At 34.0% G+C, this 22297-nt stretch overlaps 2 protein-coding genes across 2 annotated transcripts; both read right to left on the reverse strand.

The window, feature by feature from the left end:
• Window positions 1–1070: 1070 nt before the first annotated feature.
• Window positions 1071–15073, reverse strand: LOC111511427 (uncharacterized). The gene is made up of 10 exons (XM_074184050.1): window positions 14615–15073; window positions 11566–12095; window positions 10322–10569; window positions 10082–10264; window positions 6745–7269; window positions 3010–3225; window positions 2762–2939; window positions 2492–2639; window positions 2006–2295; window positions 1071–1947 (listed from the first exon to the last, which is right to left on the reverse strand). Exons 1-10 carry the CDS (start codon window positions 14922–14924, stop codon window positions 1120–1122), a joined length of 3456 nt encoding a protein of 1151 aa, XP_074040151.1. The 5' UTR covers window positions 14925–15073; the 3' UTR covers window positions 1071–1119.
• A 2251-nt stretch (window positions 15074–17324) lies between these two features.
• Window positions 17325–21903, reverse strand: Pink1 (PTEN-induced putative kinase 1). Its single transcript, XM_023167720.2, has 8 exons — window positions 21470–21903; window positions 20655–20769; window positions 20235–20602; window positions 19938–20117; window positions 19367–19629; window positions 19038–19306; window positions 17872–17970; window positions 17325–17815 (listed from the first exon to the last, which is right to left on the reverse strand). The coding sequence occupies exons 1-8, from the start codon at window positions 21757–21759 to the stop codon at window positions 17570–17572; spliced, it is 1830 nt and encodes a 609-aa protein (XP_023023488.2). The 5' UTR covers window positions 21760–21903; the 3' UTR covers window positions 17325–17569.
• Window positions 21904–22297: the final 394 nt, after the last annotated feature.

Genomic DNA, 22297 nt, shown 5'->3' on the forward strand with positions numbered 1-22297 from the left:
TGCCTAAGAACTTTATTGAATAAAAGTCGGAGAAAATCATGCAGACCATTATTTGTCAACCTGAAAATACTTCCTCTCTCTTGCTTGTATATTCTAGAAATATTTTGCTACATTTTTAAAAATAAAAGCATTAGTACTCATAGTAATGATCACAGTTATTTAACTAGATTTAACTACCATCTAAAAACACCTCGAAAATAATTTGAATGTAACCCTCAGGGGACCTATCTCCGACGGCGTAAGAATTTACAATAAGCTCCCGGAATCAATTAAAAAGGAAACTACTGACTTCAAATTCAGAAAGCATCTCAAAATTTTTCTGTTGGAAATGTTTTGTAATATTGAAGAATTTTATTCCAGCTAATTGGATACTTTCATTCAATAATATATTTTAATTTACTTACTCTATTTTTAAAATTGTCAGTTTCAAATGTGAAATTTCTATCTATATGTTATTTGTGATATGTCTTATATTACTTTTACTGTAATCTGTAAAACCAATGATTAAATTGAAGTGAATTCTTACTCACTGCAAAGTACCGCGAGAGAGATTCGGCGCGATAACATTCAGCCACAGCAAAATGGTACAATATACTGAGACCAAGAGGCGATGAAAAATACCGTCGTGTATAAAATCGCTCTCCAAAATACCGTTTATTCTGTATCTAGGAAGAAAAGATACTCAAACCATTGATGTTCAAGAAAAACTTCAAGTGTTGAGTACTGCCACCTTTAGATTAATCGATGAAGTAACAATTGTTCTTGAAAGTCAATTATGTCAGGAAATCCGGAAACTGGTGTTTTTGTTTCTTCTAAATTTTGTGCAGAACATGTTTTTCTTGTCATAAAATGCTTTCAGAATTCAAATTATTTCTAGTTCACAAATTGTTAGTGCTGCCATCTTTTTCTCAACGGACTAAATCGAAACTAAAACTTGCGTAACCTTTTTAGAATTCTATAATCTACAATAATGATGACATTCTACTATACTTGGCAGATGGCAATACTAGAAAAATTTGGTAACCCAAAAGTAAAGTTTCCTTCCAGATTTCAGTTGATTGAAAATCGTGTTCATGTAACGAAAATTCATTCATTTAATCACAAATTAACAAATACAAACTATAAACATCTCTCAAACAGCTGAGTGGCAACCTTTAGTAACTCTGGATCATGCCTCTTAGGAGCTTCCATATACAAATCTGTCATTGGCAAGTTACTCAAATGCCTTCTAATAGTGAGGTCCCTCCTTGCAGACAAAGCTCTTCTGTGCGGCCCCACGCCAGTGAAGAGTGCCTTTCTCATTGCCTGCTTTTCTCGGTCCGCGACTTGAATTACTGCGATGGGATGGGAGATGACTACTTCTTTCTCTTCGATTTCGAGGTGGGGGTTCGACTCCTCTTCTTTCAACTCTTCATCTTTTGGTTCTTGCTTGATCCCGTTGAGCATTTCTTGAGGTTCCTCTTTGATTTTGATGCCAGCATCTTCTGTTTTAACGGATTCAGCTTGTTGTTGGAGTTGTTCGGCTTCAGCGTGCCTTTTGAGGATGTTTTTAACGATATCTTCACCTGCAAGTGCCACAGATATCCCCAAATGTACCAAAACATTGTGACTCTCCCATCTGAGCTTTGCAGAACTCACAGGATTCACCCGAGGCCTGGATTCGGCTACCAAACTGGCCCAATCAACACCTAAAGCATCTCCGAGCCCCTTTACTTTAGATTCTTCTTCTAACTCATCCTCAGAAATCTCCTCAAAATCGAGATCCATGTTCTCTTCGTCGATGGATTCCTCCTTTGGAACAATCTTCGAAGGAGATTTTGGAGGGGGGGACTGAGATCTCTGGGAGGTAGTCGAAGTGTTCTGGTCTTTCAGAGATGCAGTGTCAACGGTTGACGGTTCCAGTTGAGCAACAGAAGCTGAACCCTCCTCCATGAACTCTTGTATTTCCTGGAAATAACAAAAAACGTTAGATTGATATAAAGAAATGTGAATATGACTTGCTAACCTCATCCCTATTCAGAATCTCATCTGCATCATCGCTAATCTCACTTAAGTCATCTTCTAGGACCGGTTGGGGTTCTGTCTTGCACATCTTCTTGGAGCTACTTTGACTGTCCAGGTTATCTTCGGCCGGACGTTTCTGAGACACCGATTCCTTGACGACAGCTGTTTCAACAGCATCCGAGACTGAGGGAATTGCTTTGGATTCCTGCTGATCCTGGCGCGGAACTGAAACGAGCGTTGGTTCTTTTCTTCTAGATTCGAGATTCGAGTCTTCCGATGGCGGAATAGACGCTAAAGTGATATTTCAATAACATCAATAATGGCAAAAGTCACATACTTGACACCATATTCAACCTCATGTTATAAAGTCGTTAAATGAGGTGGGTCAAGCAATCAGCAATATCTAACAATGAAGAAGAAAAATATCTAGTCTGTTAAATACATGCTTAAATTTATTCACACTGAAAAAAATACATAGATTACTCACTAGAAATGGTCTCGATATGATGGGATGCTGCACTTCTGGGTCTTGATCTCTCCCTTTCCCTTTCTCTCCAATCTGCCTGCCAACGTCTCCTGTCATCCGTTGACCAGCTATCCATTGAACGGTTGTAGTGCCTCCATTCTTCTTCCACCTGTTTTTACATAACATTCAGATAAAATGACAATATTTCAAAAGTTCATTCTGCAATTTGATTCTGAGGTTTTGAATATTTCAAAGTTTTGAGTTTTTGTTCATGTTAGTAAAAATTATAACCTGTTTATGATCAAGGCTATCCCAAGTATCCCTGTTGTCCCACTCGATTGGTCTCCTATTTCTGTCACTCCCCCAATCGTGTTCAGCCGCCTGATATTCCCGATCCCAATCCCCCTCTCGACCACCCTTTAAACTCTCTTCTCTGCCATATCTTTGACGATGGTCTAATTCTCTATCTCTGTAAAAAAAATTGAAACTCGAAAAATTAAACCCACTGGAAATTACTAAATTCCAATTTTTGTCAGTACCTTTCAGGATCACCCCTGTCTTCTCTCATATCCCACAAATCTCTTCTTCCCCTTCTCTCATCCCCATATAATCTAGAATCATCTCTCACACCTTCTACGTAGTGATCGTCGATGTCCAGATACCTTCTATCTTCGTGGCGAGCATTTCTGTCATATGGACTGCCATAATCTTTGTCTCTATCTCCTCTATGTCCACTACCATAATCCCTATCAGCCCTAGAGAAAAATCATTATTATATATCCCGTACTGATATAACTTCAAAACAAACAAAATTACAAGTTTTCCAAAAAGGAGGTAACCAAATCACCAACTACTGCCTCATTGCATTACATAAATATTCCAACATATTTGCAGGACAAATAAACTTTTTTCAGCAATTTAGTTGTTAATGTTAGGCATAAATTATTACGGGTTCATTTGTTGGTTTTGTACCTACATTATACTTTTTTTTTATTATTTAGTCAATCAATCATTTATTGATAGCAAGAAACAAATGTTTTAACAGGGACCTTAACTACGTTTATAAAACTAAATATTAACAGGAAATAAGATTATCAATTTGAAATGAGAAATTTCTTAATACAAAACATATAATACACCTTAAATTAAAGAAAGGGATCGTTTTATCAGTTGGATTTTTAATCTTTTTTCAACTGGTTTACAGAAATACGTTTCAAAGTAATTGGTAGTTCATTATGAATAATAACCCCATTTTGTAAAATTGCTTTTCATAATTTGTATTAATTTCATGTAATAATTGATCTTCTAAGCTTAATTCGGAAATTGAGTTAGCAGTTTTATCCTTTTATGAAATTTTATTTGAAGGTTTTACTCGATTTGTGCCACAGCGATATATAACTAGTTCAAAGTATCCTAAATGGTACAGTTCCTTTCTGATTCAACTTATCAAAAAAAGAGAACCCCTTATTCAAGAAATTCAAAAAAACTAAATTGGATTGTGATTACAAAGAATATTCCAAGTTGCGCAAGGAAACCAAGTATCATATAGATAAATGTTACCTGCTATATCTTCTAATACAGAAAATATGATCCCTACTAACATCAAATATTTTTGGTCATTATTCAATTCATTGAGGAAAGATAAAGGGTTATCTACTATTATGACATATAATGGGTTGAACTTTGACACCCCTAAAACTATTACCGATGCTTTTGCGGTACATTTCAAATCTTGCTTTTCGATTCATTCACCTGTTCAAAATTATGTACCAGACCATATCAATTATGATATTAACACGTTATCTTTCCACACCTTCAGTGAAGTGTTAATTGAAAATAAATTGAAAAACCTAGATGTCTCAAAGGGCGCGGGTCCGTCAGGACCCGCGCCCTTTGAGACATCTATTGTTAAGGAATTGCTGTCACAGTTTATCACATCCCCTTAAAATACTTTTTCAAAGATCATTTGATACAGGGATTTTTCCAGGTGTTTGGAAAAAATCTTTCCTTTCTCCAGTATTCAAAAGTGGAAACAGAAATGATATTCAGAATTACAGGGGTATCTCGTAAATTTCTTGTATTCCCAAAGTATTTGAATCTTTTATTATGGATGAAATATTCAATAATTTCAAACACGTCATAATAGATGAACAACATGGATTCTACAAGGGAAGGTCTACTGCCACCAATTTGGCTGTCTACCAAAACTTCATCACAAATAAGCTTGAGCAAGGGTTCCAAGTTGATGTTATCTACACGGACCTTGCTAAAGCCTTTGCTTCAGTTTGTCATGAACTATTAATTTTAAAACTTAATAATCTTGGAATAACGGGCAGATACTTGAAATTTATTAAATCCTACCTTTCCGGTAGATCGCAGAATGTGAGGATAGCTGACAGTGTGTCAGAAACAATTCATGTGACTTCAGGGGTCCCGCAAGGTTCGCACATTGGGCCTATATTATTTCTACTCTTGATTAATGATGTTAAATCAGTGTTTAAACACTAATATCTCTCTGTATGCGGACGTCCTTAAGTTTTTCAAAACAGTGCAATCTACCAATGATATTGAATGTATTCAGAATGACCTAGATAGCTTTTGTATCTACTGTGATACTAATTGTCTAAAAGTTGACATTAAGAAATGTAATGTGTTGAGATTTTATAGAATAAGACAGCCTGTCATTGGAAACTACTCCATTAATGATGTAACTCTTCAAACTGTCAAAAGCTTATGCGATTTGGGAATTACTTTCGATTCATCATTCATCAAAAGGAATACCCCCCATATTACAGAATATGATGCTATAAAGTCATTATTCTTTTCACTGGTTCGGAGTATTTTGGAATATAATAGTGTTATTTGGTGTCCTCTTTATGCTTGTCATAAAGAGAGACTTGAAAAAGTGCAAAATCGCTTCTCTAAATATATAATTTGGAAACTTGGCCTACTCTACCTTGGATTTACCTCGCAAATGAGGCTGTCTGTATTAGATTTATTATCACTTGAGGACAGACGTAAACTTGCAATGGTTCTATTCCTTCATAAAATAATAAACTTCCACTACAATTGTTCAGCTATTTCAGATGACCTTTGCCTTTCTGTTAACTCAAGATCCTTAAGAAGCAATCACATTTTTTCATTTTGGTTGCGATTCCACAAGATTAACTATGGCTCGATGGCAATAAGTTGTAAGCTTCAAAAAAATTTCAATACATACTTTTCAGAACTTGATCTTTTTCATTTGTCATATTTAAAATTAAAAAAAAAATTGCAATCAGACGACTTCATCAGGAGATTGTTCATTAAACTTCTGAATAGTCGTTTATTATTATTTTTATTTTTTATTTGAACTTAATGTACTACTTGACAAATGAAAATGCATACTTTTATTTATTATGAAGTAATAACTTGACTCTAGGGTTTGTGTGAACATTGATGTAACATTTGAGACGTTGTTACAATTCTGTAATGTACTTGACATAGTTACGTTTTTGTTTTATAATTTAATTGATCATTAGTGTTGAATGTCTTTAAGATTATTCTTGTCTTTTTAATATTTTTTTCTTTTTTATGTTCCATTTGGTATTTTATTAATAGTTTGTGGTGAACTGGACTAATAAATAAATAGGTTTATTTATTTTTAAGCAATTACAGTAGTTTATATTAAGAATTTTACTTGTTTGGTTCATAACTGAACTCTAATGCTTGACTGGTTTCAACAATTGAAACTTTCTTGATTTGGGATTTTATTATAATTCATTTTTTACAAAGAGGAGATATTGAGAAGTTAAGTTAATTTTTATTATTGTTCAAAAGTATTCATACTTTTTGAGAAAGGGAATCTTCCACCCGCTCCTGGAAGATTCTCACATTTTTTGTATAAGAATGAAGAAGTAGAAAAAAAAACCTTTCTTTTTCAAAAATTAATCTCTCCTAAAAATATACTTTTATCAATTTATTTATACTTATCATTATTACTATTTGTTTGCTGTACCAATGCTTCAATTGTAAAATTATATGCAAAAAAATACCTTTACTTTTGAGGTCATTAATGTGGAAATAGTGTATCTGTTGAAAATTGATGAATAAATTAATTTCGATAGTTTCAAAAATTTCACGGTGTCCGATTATTATTTTTTTAAATTCTGACTTTTATACTACTGCCATATTTTTTCTTTGACTTTCCATACTATTGCAAGTTAACAACAACTGAATTTTTTCAATCTCACAATTTTATTTACAATAAACTTTTTTTGAACCAGCTTACTCACCTTTCGTGTTCTCTTTCACGATTTCTATCGTAACCTCTGTCATACGATCTATCTTTGTCCAAATCTGACCTCCGATCAGATGACTTGCGGCTAGAATGCTCCGGGGAGCGCCGGTCATGCCTGTCACTCCCTCGGTTACGCTCGGATCGGTCTCGCTCTGAAGAGTGCGCTCTTCGGGAAGGAGGCACCCGCTCCTCCGGCGGCGGCAAAAGACGCTCGACTCGATCTCCTGAAGGCTTATCGAGCCCCCTGTCCTCCCTCCTTGACCTCTCCCTTCTTCGTTGCTCCTCCTCCTTCTTCTGCAGCTCTTTCAACCTCTCACGCTCTCTCTGTCTCTCCTGGCACCTGGCCAGTGCTTCCTCTCGCTCTTTTTCGCGAGCCGCCTCTCTCTCTTCTCTGGCTAACCGTCTTTCTCGCTCGCGTTCGCGTTCCCTATCTCTATCACGTGAGTCTCTTTTACTCGAACTGGAGTCTTTGGGGCGGCTCTTGTCACAACCGGAAGCTCTACTGTCTTTGCCACGAGATCTGTTCAAAAAAATTATTCATTTAGAATGGGCTTGTTTCATGATTTTTGGTTTAGAGTTCACTTGATAGAAATTTTGAATTGAAAAACAGTGTACTTTGTTTCATCTCTCTAAATACCGTAGTTTTCCCGTAATTAATTATTAAAAATCGAATGGGGTAGGGTGGTGACGTCACGACCCTATTCCCGCTTCTTGTTCGATTGACCAATAGAAACAATAGAAATAATCAACATTAGCAAATCGTAAAATTTACGGAGCTTATAATTATCAATTTGATTATGGAAGTGTATATGAACCCGTTAACGTTTCAATTAATGAAAAATTATCCGCATGGAATAAAATATACACGATAAATCATGTTTGGAAATAAGTTCTATACCTAAAATCAGTACACAAAGTCGATAGATCACAAAATATTTACCTAAACTATGATTTTATGCATTATTTAATGATATACAGTTATGAAAATAAAAAAATAGAGCAAACTGGATTAAAGAATCATTTCAAATATTCAATTTATTCTACAATCCTCAATCTGTACAACTGCAATTTATTACAAAAAAGAAATCCTACATACATAACTCTCTCTAATATAGCTACTAAATTCAAATGTTATAGGCTCGCTTGGGTAATCTTTTGAATCTTCCAAAACTTGAAAGGGAAAGTTGAATGAGGTCAAGTATAGACAGAATTGATTGTACTCGAACTCATCCAACAAAAACTTCTGAGGTAATACCATTAATCATATGATAAAATTTAATGAAGTAAAGTGTATCATACTTTCAGCGACAGTAAACTTCAGATAATACTTTCTGTGTAGAATACTTGAAAATTGAAATAAAAAACTGTGTCATCAAATTCAATATTTTTGTCTCCCTTTCATTTATAGTCACTATTTCTATAAAGTCTTGGAAGAGTAGAAGGATTATAGTTCTTTCTTTTCAATACTTTCACCCATTTTTTCTCATCATTTTATCCTTTGGGAACCTAAACTCATTATATGAAATAACTCTATAAACCAATGAGCTTTCTGTTTTCTTGTGCCTTTCCGCACAATTAAAATCAGCATAAGAATGCACCATATTAATATTCAAATATATCTCTAAAACACTTTTAAAACACACACAAACTAAACTCGATGAAAAAACGAATTGTTCCTACGCGAGCTGTCGGGTAAGAAAAAGTTGAAAGACAATGTTGCAAAAATAAGCAGAATGGATCCAATATAACATACATTTTCAATGCCGAATAAACCAAAAAATTGTGATATGGGTACTCCATTTTCCTGAGAAAATGAACGATCAATTAAAATTTTATGTAATTATTCTTCAATTTTTTTAAAGAATGAAGCCAGCAAACAAATAAATATACAATAATAAGATTGCTCGAATCCACGAATTAAGCATAAAAATGGACAATAATATTTGCCTTGATACAAGTTATATTCAAGTATGATTCTGAATAGAATTAAATGAGCTGTATTTTCAAATGGTTTTCGAATGCTCATGAACCCTAATAAAATAAATCAATTATGCATTCATGCTACCCACCAAAAATAAGAAATTCAACATTACTGGTATAATAGCCATATTGTCATCCAGTCAGCCAGCGCCTTCTATAGTAAATGCGACTATGTGCTCTTTCTAATGTCAACGGTTTCCACAAACTTTTTCAAAATGAATGTTAAGCCTAGTTTTGTTAAAGCTGACTTCCGACAATTTACCAAGAGTCGATTTTGAAATGATCGATGAATTTTACTTGAAAAATTTGAATTTGGTACCGAAATGAAGAATGAAAAATTGAAACGGCAGGTGGTATATTTAGTAGGTCCCTTTTATGTATATGACATTCATTTCAGACTTTGTCTTTTATCGAAGGATGGAAAGTTTTGATTTAATTTTTATTTTATCTTGGCTAAGGAGCAGTATGATGACTGAAAAGAGAAGCAAAAATATGTACAGTGAAATGTAGAATTACTCCAGAACATATCAATCCAAAAATAACCTGAAAAAATATTTCTCGGAATGTAAACTAATGACACGGAATATGCAGCAAAATAGGCACCCGCCGAGATCTACCTTTTACAAAAAAACGTTCTTTAATTAGATAATTGTAACAGTTGTATTCAACCGAAGTGACAACAATAACAACAAAAATGGCGCCTGTCAAATTGGATCGTCAGATCTGTGATTGAATATTAAAAACCAAACACTTGGCAACTCCGCTCTAGACATAATCAATTTTATTGGTCAACAGACACGTGGCCAATTTAAATTCTTGCTTTTCAAATTATTCTTTTTTCTGCAAATATAAAATGATTTTGGAACCGATTAGACTTGATAAGTATAATATACCCCTAACAAGCCCATTGCCCCGTCTAAGAATAAACAAAAAGATTCATGAAATATTATCAATGACTTGAGAGGAAAGCATAAAGCTGAACTCCGAAGATTTCAACTTATTTTATTTTTCTGTGGCATCTAAATCAGCTGAAAAAATTAATGTAAAAAATGATCCGATGTCATATTCATAAAATTGCACTGTACCTACTACTTTCTTCTTCACACCTACAGATATATATGAAATTAAAGAAATTTTTGGTGGAATTAAAAACAAAAAATCGGTAGGGTACGATGATTTACTTTCTTGAAAATTCGGGTTAAACTACCCCGACAGTACACTTATTCATTTGCATGGAAGAAGCGATCTGGTGAACCCAGCAAATTTTAGTCTCATTGCTTTGTTACCTGCTTTGTCCAAAGAAATAGAAAAAAGAAGTGAACAAGTATAATCAAAATCATAAAAGAACTCACCTTCCTCTGTCATCCCTTTTATCATTTCTCCTGTCATCTTTGGCAGGACTTTTATGATCCCTTCTGCTAGTGCTGCTCGTTTTTCCTCTACCTGGTGACATCTTCCTATCTCTAGAATGTGAAGAGTCAGGAGTATCCATCTTTCTGGTATCCTTTGCAGTCCTACTATCTCTCTTAGGTGACCTAAAATGGTGACAGTTAAAGTTATCTAAATGACTATTGACTTGTACTTTAACATACCTAGTTGCTTCCTTCTTTTTGTATTCTTTTTCTTTCTCTCGCTCCCTTTCTTTCGCACGTTCCTTGGCCCTCTCACGTTCTCGTTCTTTTTCCCTTTCCCTTTCTCGTTCCTTCTCTCTTTCACGCTCCCTTTCTCGTTCCCGTTCCCTTTCCTTTTCACGCTCCCTTTCGCGTTCTCTTTCTTTTTCACGCTCTTTTTCCTTGGAAGGCTTAGGTGAAGGGGTTCGATGTTTTTCCTTCGTAGATGACTTAATTGAAAAAATAAAATTTTATCAAAATATACTAGCTTTGCTGAGGCTTTCGATAAAGGCTTATACCCGATTCTTGTCAAAACTGTTGGAAATTATTTTGTTTTCATACCAATCTAATAGCTTTTCACCTACAGCCACGTCTGGATTTCTGCACCATTTATTCTATTCATCATCTCATTAGGAATATTAGATATAGAAATAAAATACTTTGTCTAATTTCCACTTAATGTATTATTATTAATACGACCAAGGTTTCGGTTTTTACACCATTCTCAAGTGTTCTAGCACTGAAGGTGTAAAAACTGAAACCTTGGTCGTATTAATATCAATACATTAAGTAAGTGGAAATTAGACAAAGTATTTTATTCCTATATCTAATTGAAGATGAATTTCCACAAAATAAATAAGTCATCAATATCACAAATCTCATTAGGACTTGAAAATTTATAGATACATTACAACTATCAAAGACTGTATGCTGCTACCAAAAGACTTGATCCTGATTATGAAATGATAAGAAAAACAAATTTCTTTCAACATTCAAAAGTCCAATATTATGACTTTCTCCTGAAACTATTATACAGATGGTGTAGTACTTCATGGAACTCAAAGGATGAAACTTTGTTTATAATTTATCATTCATACTAAATGAAATGAATACGCATCAAAGAACTTCACGAACCCCGTGTAATTCAAGAATAATATCTACATCAAACATTTGTATTTTGAATTAAATGTATTCACATCAAATGCTGCAATTTCATATGGATGATCCCTGTCTTCTGTCTCAAACTAATTCAAGTGTACCTGAATATTGAATAAGATTGTTTCTTATTTTATATTGAATCTACAAGGCTTCTTTAAATTCAATGTGTAAACCCTAAAATAATACACAAAATGACTGTAACACTTACAGTAGCTTCTTCAGGCAGCTTCAATACTACTTATGTTTGTTAATAAATAAATTAATTTGCACTTATAAATTACACTTACCTTCACGCTTGTGCGACTGTGGGGTCTTGGAGACTTCTCCGTACTCAGTTTCTTACTGGCGGAGCTTGTTTTTCCCTTCAGTGGGGGGGTTTCGGACTTCTTCCTCTGCCTCGTAGGAGAAGGAGACTTGGCCTTGACAACTGGCTTGACACACTTCTTTGGCTGCTTCTCTCTAGTAGCAGATTTGCTCGAATTACGTTTAGTCTTGAGTTTGTGCTTATTATGGGCTCTATCATCTGAAGATGAGGAGGTATTCCTTTTCATCTTTGGCTTCTTAATCTTCTTGTGCCTGGCCTCGGCAGAGCTAGAACTAGATGAGCTTGACTCTTCGCTACTAGAACTTGATTCTGAACTTGAACTAGAACTATCACTACTAGGGCTGCTATCTTTTTTCACTTTCTTCTCCTTTTTTTTTGCCTTACTTTCCATTTTCATCTGAAGCTCGAGCTCCCTCTGCAACTCCTGGCGACGCTTCTCTAGGTCATCAGGATCTGCGTCTTCTAATTCATCAGGGTCCCACTGCTCCCACTCTTCAAATCAAAATCATGTATTTTTTCAAGACAATCATAATAATTGTATAGAAATCGTCAATATAACAATGCAATATACAATAATGTATATAGAATACAACATGAAAATGTAGAGAACCCTCAAAACAGTAGTTGTATTTGAAATGCAGAGTTCAGACAAATCGAAAGCAAAATTATTCAACAATTTTTTCATAGAAAGTATATTAGGTTTCGAAGCAACCATCCCTTGTTCATCACCCTGGTTAAGCAAAAACTTCAAAAGTGATTCAATGCAGGTTTTCCGAATTCAGAGGAGTTATCTTAACAGAATTAAAATCAATTGTACAAAATATAGATAATAAGTGCAAAGCTGATATAATCAACATTAAGGTCCTTAAGAGAATTTTCACAGAATTTAGTCATATTATATTAGATTTTGTAAATACTTCCAAATACGTAGGCTATTTCCCAAACAGCTCAAACTTAGTTCAGTTGTCCGCGTGCCTGAAAGGTGCAATTCAAATGATGTCATTAACTTTCATCCTATAAACAATTTATTCCCTTTGGAAATAAGTATTAGAAATAGCTGTGTACAATCAGATTTGCACAAACACTGATGATAATGATCTGCTTATGGATTACAATAATACTATTTTACAATATTTAGTCGCACAAGAAAAATAATTACAGAGTATAATTCAACAAATGCAGCATTATTGTGAATAAACAAGAATATATATACCACAAGCAGTAGGTACTGCTTGTGTGTGGGCATATACACCATAAGTATATACAAACAAATTATTCGAGAGTACTATACTAAAATTACTAACAATAAAATCAAGGCTATAAAAATCAATGAAAATCTGTAGGTTCATATTTAATAAAATGAAGTGGATGATGAATCCTAATGAACGAAATGTCGCATTGCAAATTGGTTTATATCAGAGTATAACAAATATGAAACAGTATTGAAAGTTGCTTTGCTTTTTCTTATATCATTCAAAATGAAGTTGGTTGAGCCAAAAAAAACGAAATTAGACAATTCTAGTTTTTGGCAAATATTTCAAAAACGAACACTGACATTCTCAATCAATTTGTTAGTCCATGTTTAGCTAACACAAACTAACTGGATGGTTTGCCCACTCGAGAGCATGCTGCGTGTAATTGTTTGTGTGAAAAACATGGTGTGCTGAAAATTCAAGCCACAAACGAACATTGTTTGACCTTGGGACTTATCAATAGTTATTGCAAATGCCAATCTAATTAGAAATTGCACACGTTTAATAGGGATTCGTGGTATTAATATATTTTCACCTAAGAACTTGCCATTTAAAATGATGGCTTCAACAAAGTTTTTCATTGATTTTTTAATAACTAATCGCATGCCGTTGCACAGTCGCGGTGGATTCAAATTACGGAGCGATCCAACCTTCAGTTGTAAATTATGCGGAAGCGTGCCTGGGAAATCCAATGAGCTCTAAAACTGTGTAGGATATATCACAGCTTCGGTGGCATCGCTCGATTGATAAACAATAATAGTGGCCGAAAACTGTGTAGGGAGTTGAGAGAAGGCTTGTGTGAGCGAGAGACCGGCTTTGTTCTCATCCCTACTCCGTGCTGTTTACTGAGTGAAAAGTGACATTGGTAGAAGCTTGGCGGGAATAACTGATAAATTAATAAATTACTAAAATGGCTATTAAAAAATTGGATTTGTTAAAGGGTAAAAATTGAGTGCTATATGTATTTCTCAATGCCACATCATAAAAAAAAACAAAAAAATAGAAATATATTTGGGGTTAAAAAAATATAGATATTACAACCTATTCTTAGACCTACCAAATATACATATGAAATTTCATAAAAATCAGTTAATATAGAACCTTGAGTCAACCTCATTTTGATTACTATGCTAGTATGCTGTCTTTGCTCGATGGTAACTGCATTTAAAAATGACTGAAATTACAGAGTAGAGGCTGGCAAATACTACTGGAATGAAACAAATATACCCCAATAACATAGCTGATTCAAGTCCTAAATTGGTTGACAGTGAAAGACAGATTATTCTATTTCTCATTAATCTTCATTTATGAAACACCTAATGGGAAAATACCATCCTAGATTAATGAATTCATTACTTTTCACCATCCAATTCATTACCATCAATCAAGAGGTAGTAATGATTTGTATGTTACGTCAACCAATCTTTCAAGGACCATGAACTCCTTATTTCATAAAGAGTTGTTCAATTTCAACAAACTACCAAACAATATAAAAAGAAGTGATGCTTTGCAGAAGTTCAAATGTTGGAGAAAAAACTATTCAGATTTCTAATTACCCATTATTGAATAAGAAATTTGGGAGACTTCCAAAGAAAGGAAGAAAAACAATAACTACAATAAAAACGTTTTGAAAAAATATGTAGTGCATATTTTATATCAGATAAAAACTGAAAGAAAAAACTCTGTGCTAGTGCCTATAGTAAACTATATTTGGAAGTCTATTTTCAATAAATTATTATTAATATAACTTCAAGGTACCTTCATGCGTCTGCGGCGGCTTCTGTTGAGGCGGTCTCTTGTGTCCATCCTTAGCATGCCTGCGTTTGGGGGCGATGCTCTGCGTTTTTGCTGCTCGCTGCTTTGATGGGCTGATCAGGGTATGAGTAGCCGAATACTTGCATCCCTTCCCGTAAGGACAGGAACCGCTCTGAGCCCAATGATGGCAGTACTCCTTGGCAGTGGCGGTCGCCTTGGTGCCGAGACGTTCGAAAACGCTGGGACGAGTCTTTGTGAGTGTTTTACTCTTTGTCGTGAGGTTCACGGTGATTTTTCGTTTTATTTTAGACATTTTCAGAGATAAGTTTTAAGGTCGAAGCGAAAGAACTCATTATAAGACTTTTGGTTAACATATTCACCAAACTAAGTTTGACAACTTAATTAAATTCAAAGTTAATCCACAATAAAAAACTTCAAGTGAACGATTGACATTTAAGCCACTTATTGACAACTGACATTTACTCTCGATATTCTTCTTCTTAATTATTGAGTATTACTGGAGTTTTTTCCCAACACCAAATCGTTATTTTTAACACCTCGATACGTGTTTCAATCACCAAGTGATCATCTTCAAAGGGAAAAAACTCCAGTAATATTCCTTACTACACCAAAGGTTCCAAACTGTGCATTATAAGTTAATTATTGAGGACAAAGAAGTGTTTAATAGTATTTTAGTAAATAAAAATATAAAATTCCATTTATAATATACAATAGGTAAAATGATCTGATATGTGCTGTAATGAATCTTTCTACATATATAGAGTTTTGGAAATCTCAACAAAAAAATCTATAGAGGTATTGAAGTTTATATTTTATTAAATGTGGAAGGTAGTATCAAAATAAGAAATGGTACGATCATCTCTCTCCTCACTATATCCTTAGTTACTATAGGAAAGAGACAAGTCCTCTACATCCCTTTGATATTGTACAAAAATAATGTTGCTTGAACAGTTTGGGGAAATTCTTGCCGCGAGAGGGCGCTGAGGGACGAGATGTCGGTTCTCGTGGTTCATTTCTTATTTACATATGGATAGAATGATTTTATTTCAATTATGTGACGAAGAGTTAGAAAATAAAAAACCTCTAAAAAAGGGAGGTACAACTAGTAATACTAGGGCGGAAAGTATTAAGCAGTAATGTGACAAGTACTGCAGCCTTAGGTGTTTTCTGGCGTTTAATAGTATTCGAGCATGTTCATAGTTACGTCATTAATAATAAAATTCGCCAGAATAGAATGATTCAATTTGTGTCAGATGTCAAATTCGAAAATAAAAATAAAATTTTCGATTTTCTCTAACTCAATTTAATCTTTTGTACATCTTTACAACGTATTTGATGAAAAGGTTTCAGCACTTCATAAACTATGACGATAAAAATAAAGCAGAAACTGACGTAACGTAACGTCAAATTCCTTTTTAAAACCAACCTCACGCTTAGTTTTGAATCATGATGAATACGTTTCAAATCATATTTGATGTGACGTCATCGTTTCAACGCCAGAATGAATGTATTTGAATCACAGACGAATACGTTTTGAATACATGAGCGTCAGAAAATGTCTATGAGCAGAGACAACTATGAGCAACAGAAAACGCCTCTAATGATCTTATGTCCTACAGAAATAGTTGTGTGTGTAGCCATTTTTGAAATCTATGGAAACTAAAAATAAAAATTCGTGAATGGAAGGTTGCAAATATTAAAAATACCAGGACCTAAATATTCCATAAAATAATCAAAATAAATGATGGAAAGAGATGCAGAAAAATATGAATAGATATTTTATCTAACTACTTCACAACGTTTCGATTGTTGGTGTTGCAGAAACTGACGTAACAATCTATTGTTAATAATGTTTGACATAGAAAAAGTCGAAAATTTGAGATAATGCTAATTTATTGCTCAGAATAAAAATTAAACAAAATATCTGATACGTTCAATGATGGTGGGATGAAATTTCATGAACACGTTTTGTGTGAATTATTTCAAATGAATTTTGGAGCAATTATTTTAGATGATAAAATGTATTCAATAAATTGATGGATGTAGCCGACTATGTGGTAGAAGATCATAATGAAAAGAGAAATTAAAATTTCTATGTTTTTTACCACTTATATTTGTAACTAACGTTACTGCAGTTTCGTCCTATAATGGACATTCTCAAACTTATACAATAAACTTTATTTTTATTTTTTAAGTTTATTGTATAAGTTTGAGAATGTCCATATAGTAACGCAGTAACGTTAATTACAAATAAAAGTAGTGAAAAACATAGAAATTTTCTGATTTGAAAGGGTTATATTTTTAGGAGTGATTAATTTTTTGGAAAAGACAGTTTTTGGCTTTCTACTACTCCATCTGATAAAAAAAAAATGGTTGAGAGAATCTTCCAAAGAAAGGAAGGATTAATCAATTTGAAAATAAGTAACTCTATACATGGATGTGTAGATCATGCAAAGAAGTAACTTTCAGACACAAACTGAAAGATTTTTGGAAGATTCTCTCATCCATTTTTTTTTGTATCAGATGGAGTAGTAGAAAGCCAAAAACTTTCTTTCCCAAAAAAATAGAAATTTTCATTTAAAATGTATTCAATCATTTCAGTATTTGATTTTCGAGCATTGCTTACTCAATGTTTTGAATCGCCTCCTATGAAAGACATGTCTGCATAACGTCGCTGAAATAAAGTGGAGACTAAAAATAAACTAAAATTTATTTATCAATCAATATTTCCTTTTCACTTTACATGTTCTTGAACATTTCAATTTTAAAATACTAAATAACTCAATTTTTTTCAACCATAAATCACATTTCAACAGTCTATCTTTGAATACAACAACTCATGAAACCTAAAAATACTTGAGGGTAATAAATAAAAGATATCTAAAGAACAATTCAAAAGTATACAACCCAATATCCAGTATAATATATCCATATTGATCAGTAATCTACCTCATAATTGCTACTTTGAATCCAGGAAAGAGCCGCTTTTATATTGGATATCTTGGCTCTCACCAGAAAACTAGAAATCAGCAGATACTCGGGATAAGTCCTACGACCGCTTCTTGTATTTTCCTCTGATCTAGCTTTGTCTTGATCTGACCTCGTAGACCGAGAAAAAGCTTCGTTGTTAATTCTGACTTCGCAAAGAACCTTTGTTGTTAGGCTAAGCAACCATTGGAGGATCTATGAAATCATTAATTAGTTATTAATTACAAAGTATATAACATTTGAGTTTTTACCTCGGCGCTTGATGGCAACTTTGTGTCATATTTGAGCCATGAACTTGGAGCCCACAAAAACAGCTGACATACATTTGCAGCTACTTCCGGATCGAGACGCTGAAAAAATACTTTTCCGTTAGTTAATTCATTTATTTCAATCGAAGGGTTCTCCCGATTACATTAAAAATAAATAGAACCAAATTGAAAGGATTTTTAGAAGAAATTAATTTTTGGGAATGAAAGTTTATGGCCATCTACTTCTCCATTTTGATACAAAAAATGTGGTAATCTTTCCAAAGAAAGGAAGAATACAATAAAACCAATTATGGTACATTTACATGAATTTAAAACTTGATAGATCTTGAATTACGAATAACATGAATACATTTTATTCGTGTCTATACAAATGAGACTTTTCCTTACAAATGTAACTGGTGAACCTGGTTTATCCTGTATTGGTTGCAGTTGATTGAACCCAGAAGCGATCTTACCATAGAGCAAACCAGTGAGTCTCTATTTGGAAAGCATATCAAATAAATTTGTGACAATATGCTCAATATCTGAATGGAAATCAGTTCGTTGTGAAATATCGTTAATTGAAAGTTTTTTTAACAAAAATTAAAATAGGTCTGTAGACTGTATTGGGAAGACATACATAGAAATGAGAAAATGAATATTTCAAAATAATATCTTGAAATATTCATCTCTCCTAACATACCTACACGGTAGGTTCTGGTCAATGCCTGCCAGAAGACAACTACTTCCCGGCTAATACCACGCTAGACATTGGATTATATCCAACAGACTGGGTTCGAAGTATTACCTTTCACGAGTGCAGGAAAGATCTGACCCAAACTGCTGTTTGGGTAGGATCATCCCTGCACTGATGAGAGGTAATACTTCGAAACCAGTCCATTGATTTCAGTGTGGTCCTGCTGCTGGATGAATGAGAAGCATCTAATTCACTGATCATTTATTTATTTATTCAAGACTATCCGTTATGTTTTTGGGATATAATTCAATGTCCATCTTGGTATTAGCAGGAACTTATCAGAACCTACTGTAAAGGTACATTGGGAGAGACTATGAATATTATTAGTACACAATTTTACATTATAGGTAAATAAAGATTATCATTACTATCTAAAGTACCAGATCAATTAAACCCATCTTGTACTTCTTACCTTATTAGGTTTGCGCTGCAAAATATTCCCGATCAATGCCTTAATAATAAAAGGCACTCCTTCCGACAAAGGGGGCAATTTTTTCTCCTCATAATCAATGCTTCTCAACTTTTGTTGATCCTGATTCTCGTAAAAGGGATTGACGTGGCCAAATATCTCGTACCCCAAGGCACCTGCAGCCCACAAGTCTGATTTCCTATAGTCCAGGACACTGAAAGTGCCTGGCTGTTGACCAATGATTTCTGGAGCCATAAGAGCTGTATTTCCACCTAAAAATAATAAACAGTTAACATTACAAAAAAGTTATTTTTGTCCCAGAAATCACTTACCTTTATCGACATCATAACTAGTATAAGGCAAAGTCAACCCATGAGATTTATCCGCGAGGCAGCAGCCAAAGTCGCTGATAACCAGGATTGGGGTTTCCGGTTCTGAGGTGTCCAACAAAATGTTGTCTGATTTGAGGTCACGGTGGGCAATGCTATGTCTAGATAAGTGTGTGATGCCCTCCAACAGCTGAGTGAAGAGTAAAATAGAAGTTCTATTGGACGGTGAGGAAGAGGTTATGAAATCTTGCAGATTGGTATTATACCTGTAATTGAGAAATACAAGTGAGATATACTCGGAGCAACTAAAACATGCATCATCAAAACCTGACATAATAGAACACATATTTTTATATAACATCCTTTTCTTCCACTAGTGAAAAATGAAGACAAAAAAATGTTTGCATTTATTCAGAGAGAGCTCTTGTTTGGATGTTCCACTGACCACCCTTTTTCTTCATATGAACAACAACCTTCAAAAGTTAAAACTAATTTTATCAAGTCATCATGGTTTATTTCATAATACCCGCAAAAACCCCTAAAATAAAATGGGTCACTCAAATATATGGTTTACCTTTTCATGAGTAAAAATAAAGACATGTTCCTTCCCTCTCCTTCTGGATGGATTCTTTTAGGAAGAGCAGCTGGATACAAGCCCTTGCAGTCTTCCAGCTCAGGAACATAATCGGTAAAGACTGAAAAGATTGCTACAACATTTGGATGAGGTGGCAATTGTCTATTTCTCATGGACATTCTGAAATTATTATAACAAATTAATAACAATATTTATGTTTACATTTTCTATGTCATACTAGTCTTGTCTGTAAACATTTTTGTGAAATATTTTTCAATAGTTTAGTGTGGAACTTACTCATTTTCCCAATCAGAAATTTCAACATTGCTGTAATACAACCTAGCAGGCACAGTCTCTCTATGCATAGCCTTCAGAATAGCCATAGAGTTGGACTGAATATCATAGTTGAACATCATCTTCAATGCCAAAGGAAATTTTGTTATATCACTGCTATCCTCAGTTTTAACCTTGACAGGTCCTGTTACAGGTTCAGATGATGTACTGCTTTGTTCGCTAGATATTTTAGCAGCATAAACAACTGCATTTGAGCCTTTTGCTATCGGTTTACCGAAGCAAAAGTCGTTGAGAGTGAGAGGAGTATTTCCAAATTTTGATTCATCCAAATTGACGTCATGGTAATGCCATTTAATTTTCGACACTGCTTCCTAAAAGTATTTTATATTAAACTCAATATTAAGTAAATTTAATAAAAATCACCCTTATTTCCCAACAAACACCTTCAAGTTCTTCTTCCCTAGTTAGTATTCCAGTACCGGAGGCCAAACTAACTCCAACTAATGCAAAAAACGGTCGAGAATCTCCATAAAAAATCCTACAAAATGCAACATTACACAACTATCTTTTTCAATCTGAAGCAACGAATTCAAAAGAGATTTTCAAAAATTGATAGAAGAGTACTGAACAAGGAAATGAATTCTTGCACCAGTCTAAACAAAAAAAAAATTGAAAAATAAATACCAGAGGCTAAACTAACTCCAACCGACCATACAGATCCCACGAAAATTACACAATTTTGGACAAAATGATAAAATGTGAAAAATTCAACATTTATCATCATTAATAATACACACAATATGAATACGTCTGAATTAAAGTTATGTGCATAAAAACAAAACTGAAAATATGAAAAGTATAATCTGTCCAAGTGAATAAACTCATATAAAAAGTTTGATTAAAAAAAGGTTACTACTTGTTTGTATGAATAATTTTTTATTTAATTCAAAAGTCTAAAATGCATGATGTATTTCCTTAATTTGAGAGCTTGGTCAAACTGTTCATTTTTTATGGGCACTCAGTTTCTTAAAAAGTATTAAGTTGAGTTTATTAAAACTATTATCTCAATTGGTCTATGGTTGGTCGAAGTATTTACAGGTCAAAAATCACCTATTTCGGGACCTCCAGGTTCTTCGACTTCTACGTTGTGCTTATTATAGTAAAAGTAACCAAGTAAACAATATCAAAATGATTCATTAAATAAGCAACATATACCAAATACTGGCTATGTCAATCACCTTCTAGCCGCTCGCTTCCTCAAATCCGATGCAAGGCTATTGGTGACTCTGTTCAGAACGTTATCTATGAGGATTCGTCTTGCTTGCAACCCTATTTGCACACCAACATTTCTCAAGCCGAATCCTCTCTGGATCACTTGATTGCCGACATACTCTCTGGGTTTGGGAGCAACTTGTTGAGCTGCATTAATTTTGTCGGTAATAGTGTTGATGTTTCGTTTGTTGCAAATGTGACGAATGAGCGATGTACCATGTTTTAGTATACGCGTGCCTACAGCTCTCACCGACATTTTGCACTGTCTACACGATATTTCGAACCCCCTAGGGGCCTATCGAATCTTTGAAAAACAATTCCACAAAAAAAATCTTATTAGGACAAAAATTCGATATGACAATGACATTTCGTATTTCCTCTATTTTTAGAAGGATGACGAATCAAGGTCATCTGTCTTCTAAAGAATTTCAATCTGTGTGTGTACACAATTAAAATGTATCCAGATATCAGAAGTTTTTTTGCTATCTTCTGGTAGACACATCCATTTTTTCTTTTTTTACAAATCTTCCAGAGAACCATTGTCGCATGATGGCAGTGCGAAACACTAGGAAAACAAAAGTTACATTTTAAAATCCATCAAATTGGTGAAGTTGTGGTAGGAACTAGTGGATACGTCAAAAATCATGTTCTACATAGTTCAAAAAATTTGGTATAATTCCACAATAAAAATATAACATAACCTCATTTTTTATTTACCAGTATATATATTATAAAACGATTAATGAATCCGTGCTATTTCCCTATTAACATCGAATTATACCTCCAATAACTTA

Source organism: Leptinotarsa decemlineata, unplaced genomic scaffold, assembly GCF_025532065.1.
Source record: "Leptinotarsa decemlineata unplaced genomic scaffold, Ldec_3_MD MMD2_tig00026354_RagTag_RagTag, whole genome shotgun sequence".
Lineage (NCBI taxonomy): Eukaryota > Metazoa > Arthropoda > Insecta > Coleoptera > Chrysomelidae > Leptinotarsa > Leptinotarsa decemlineata.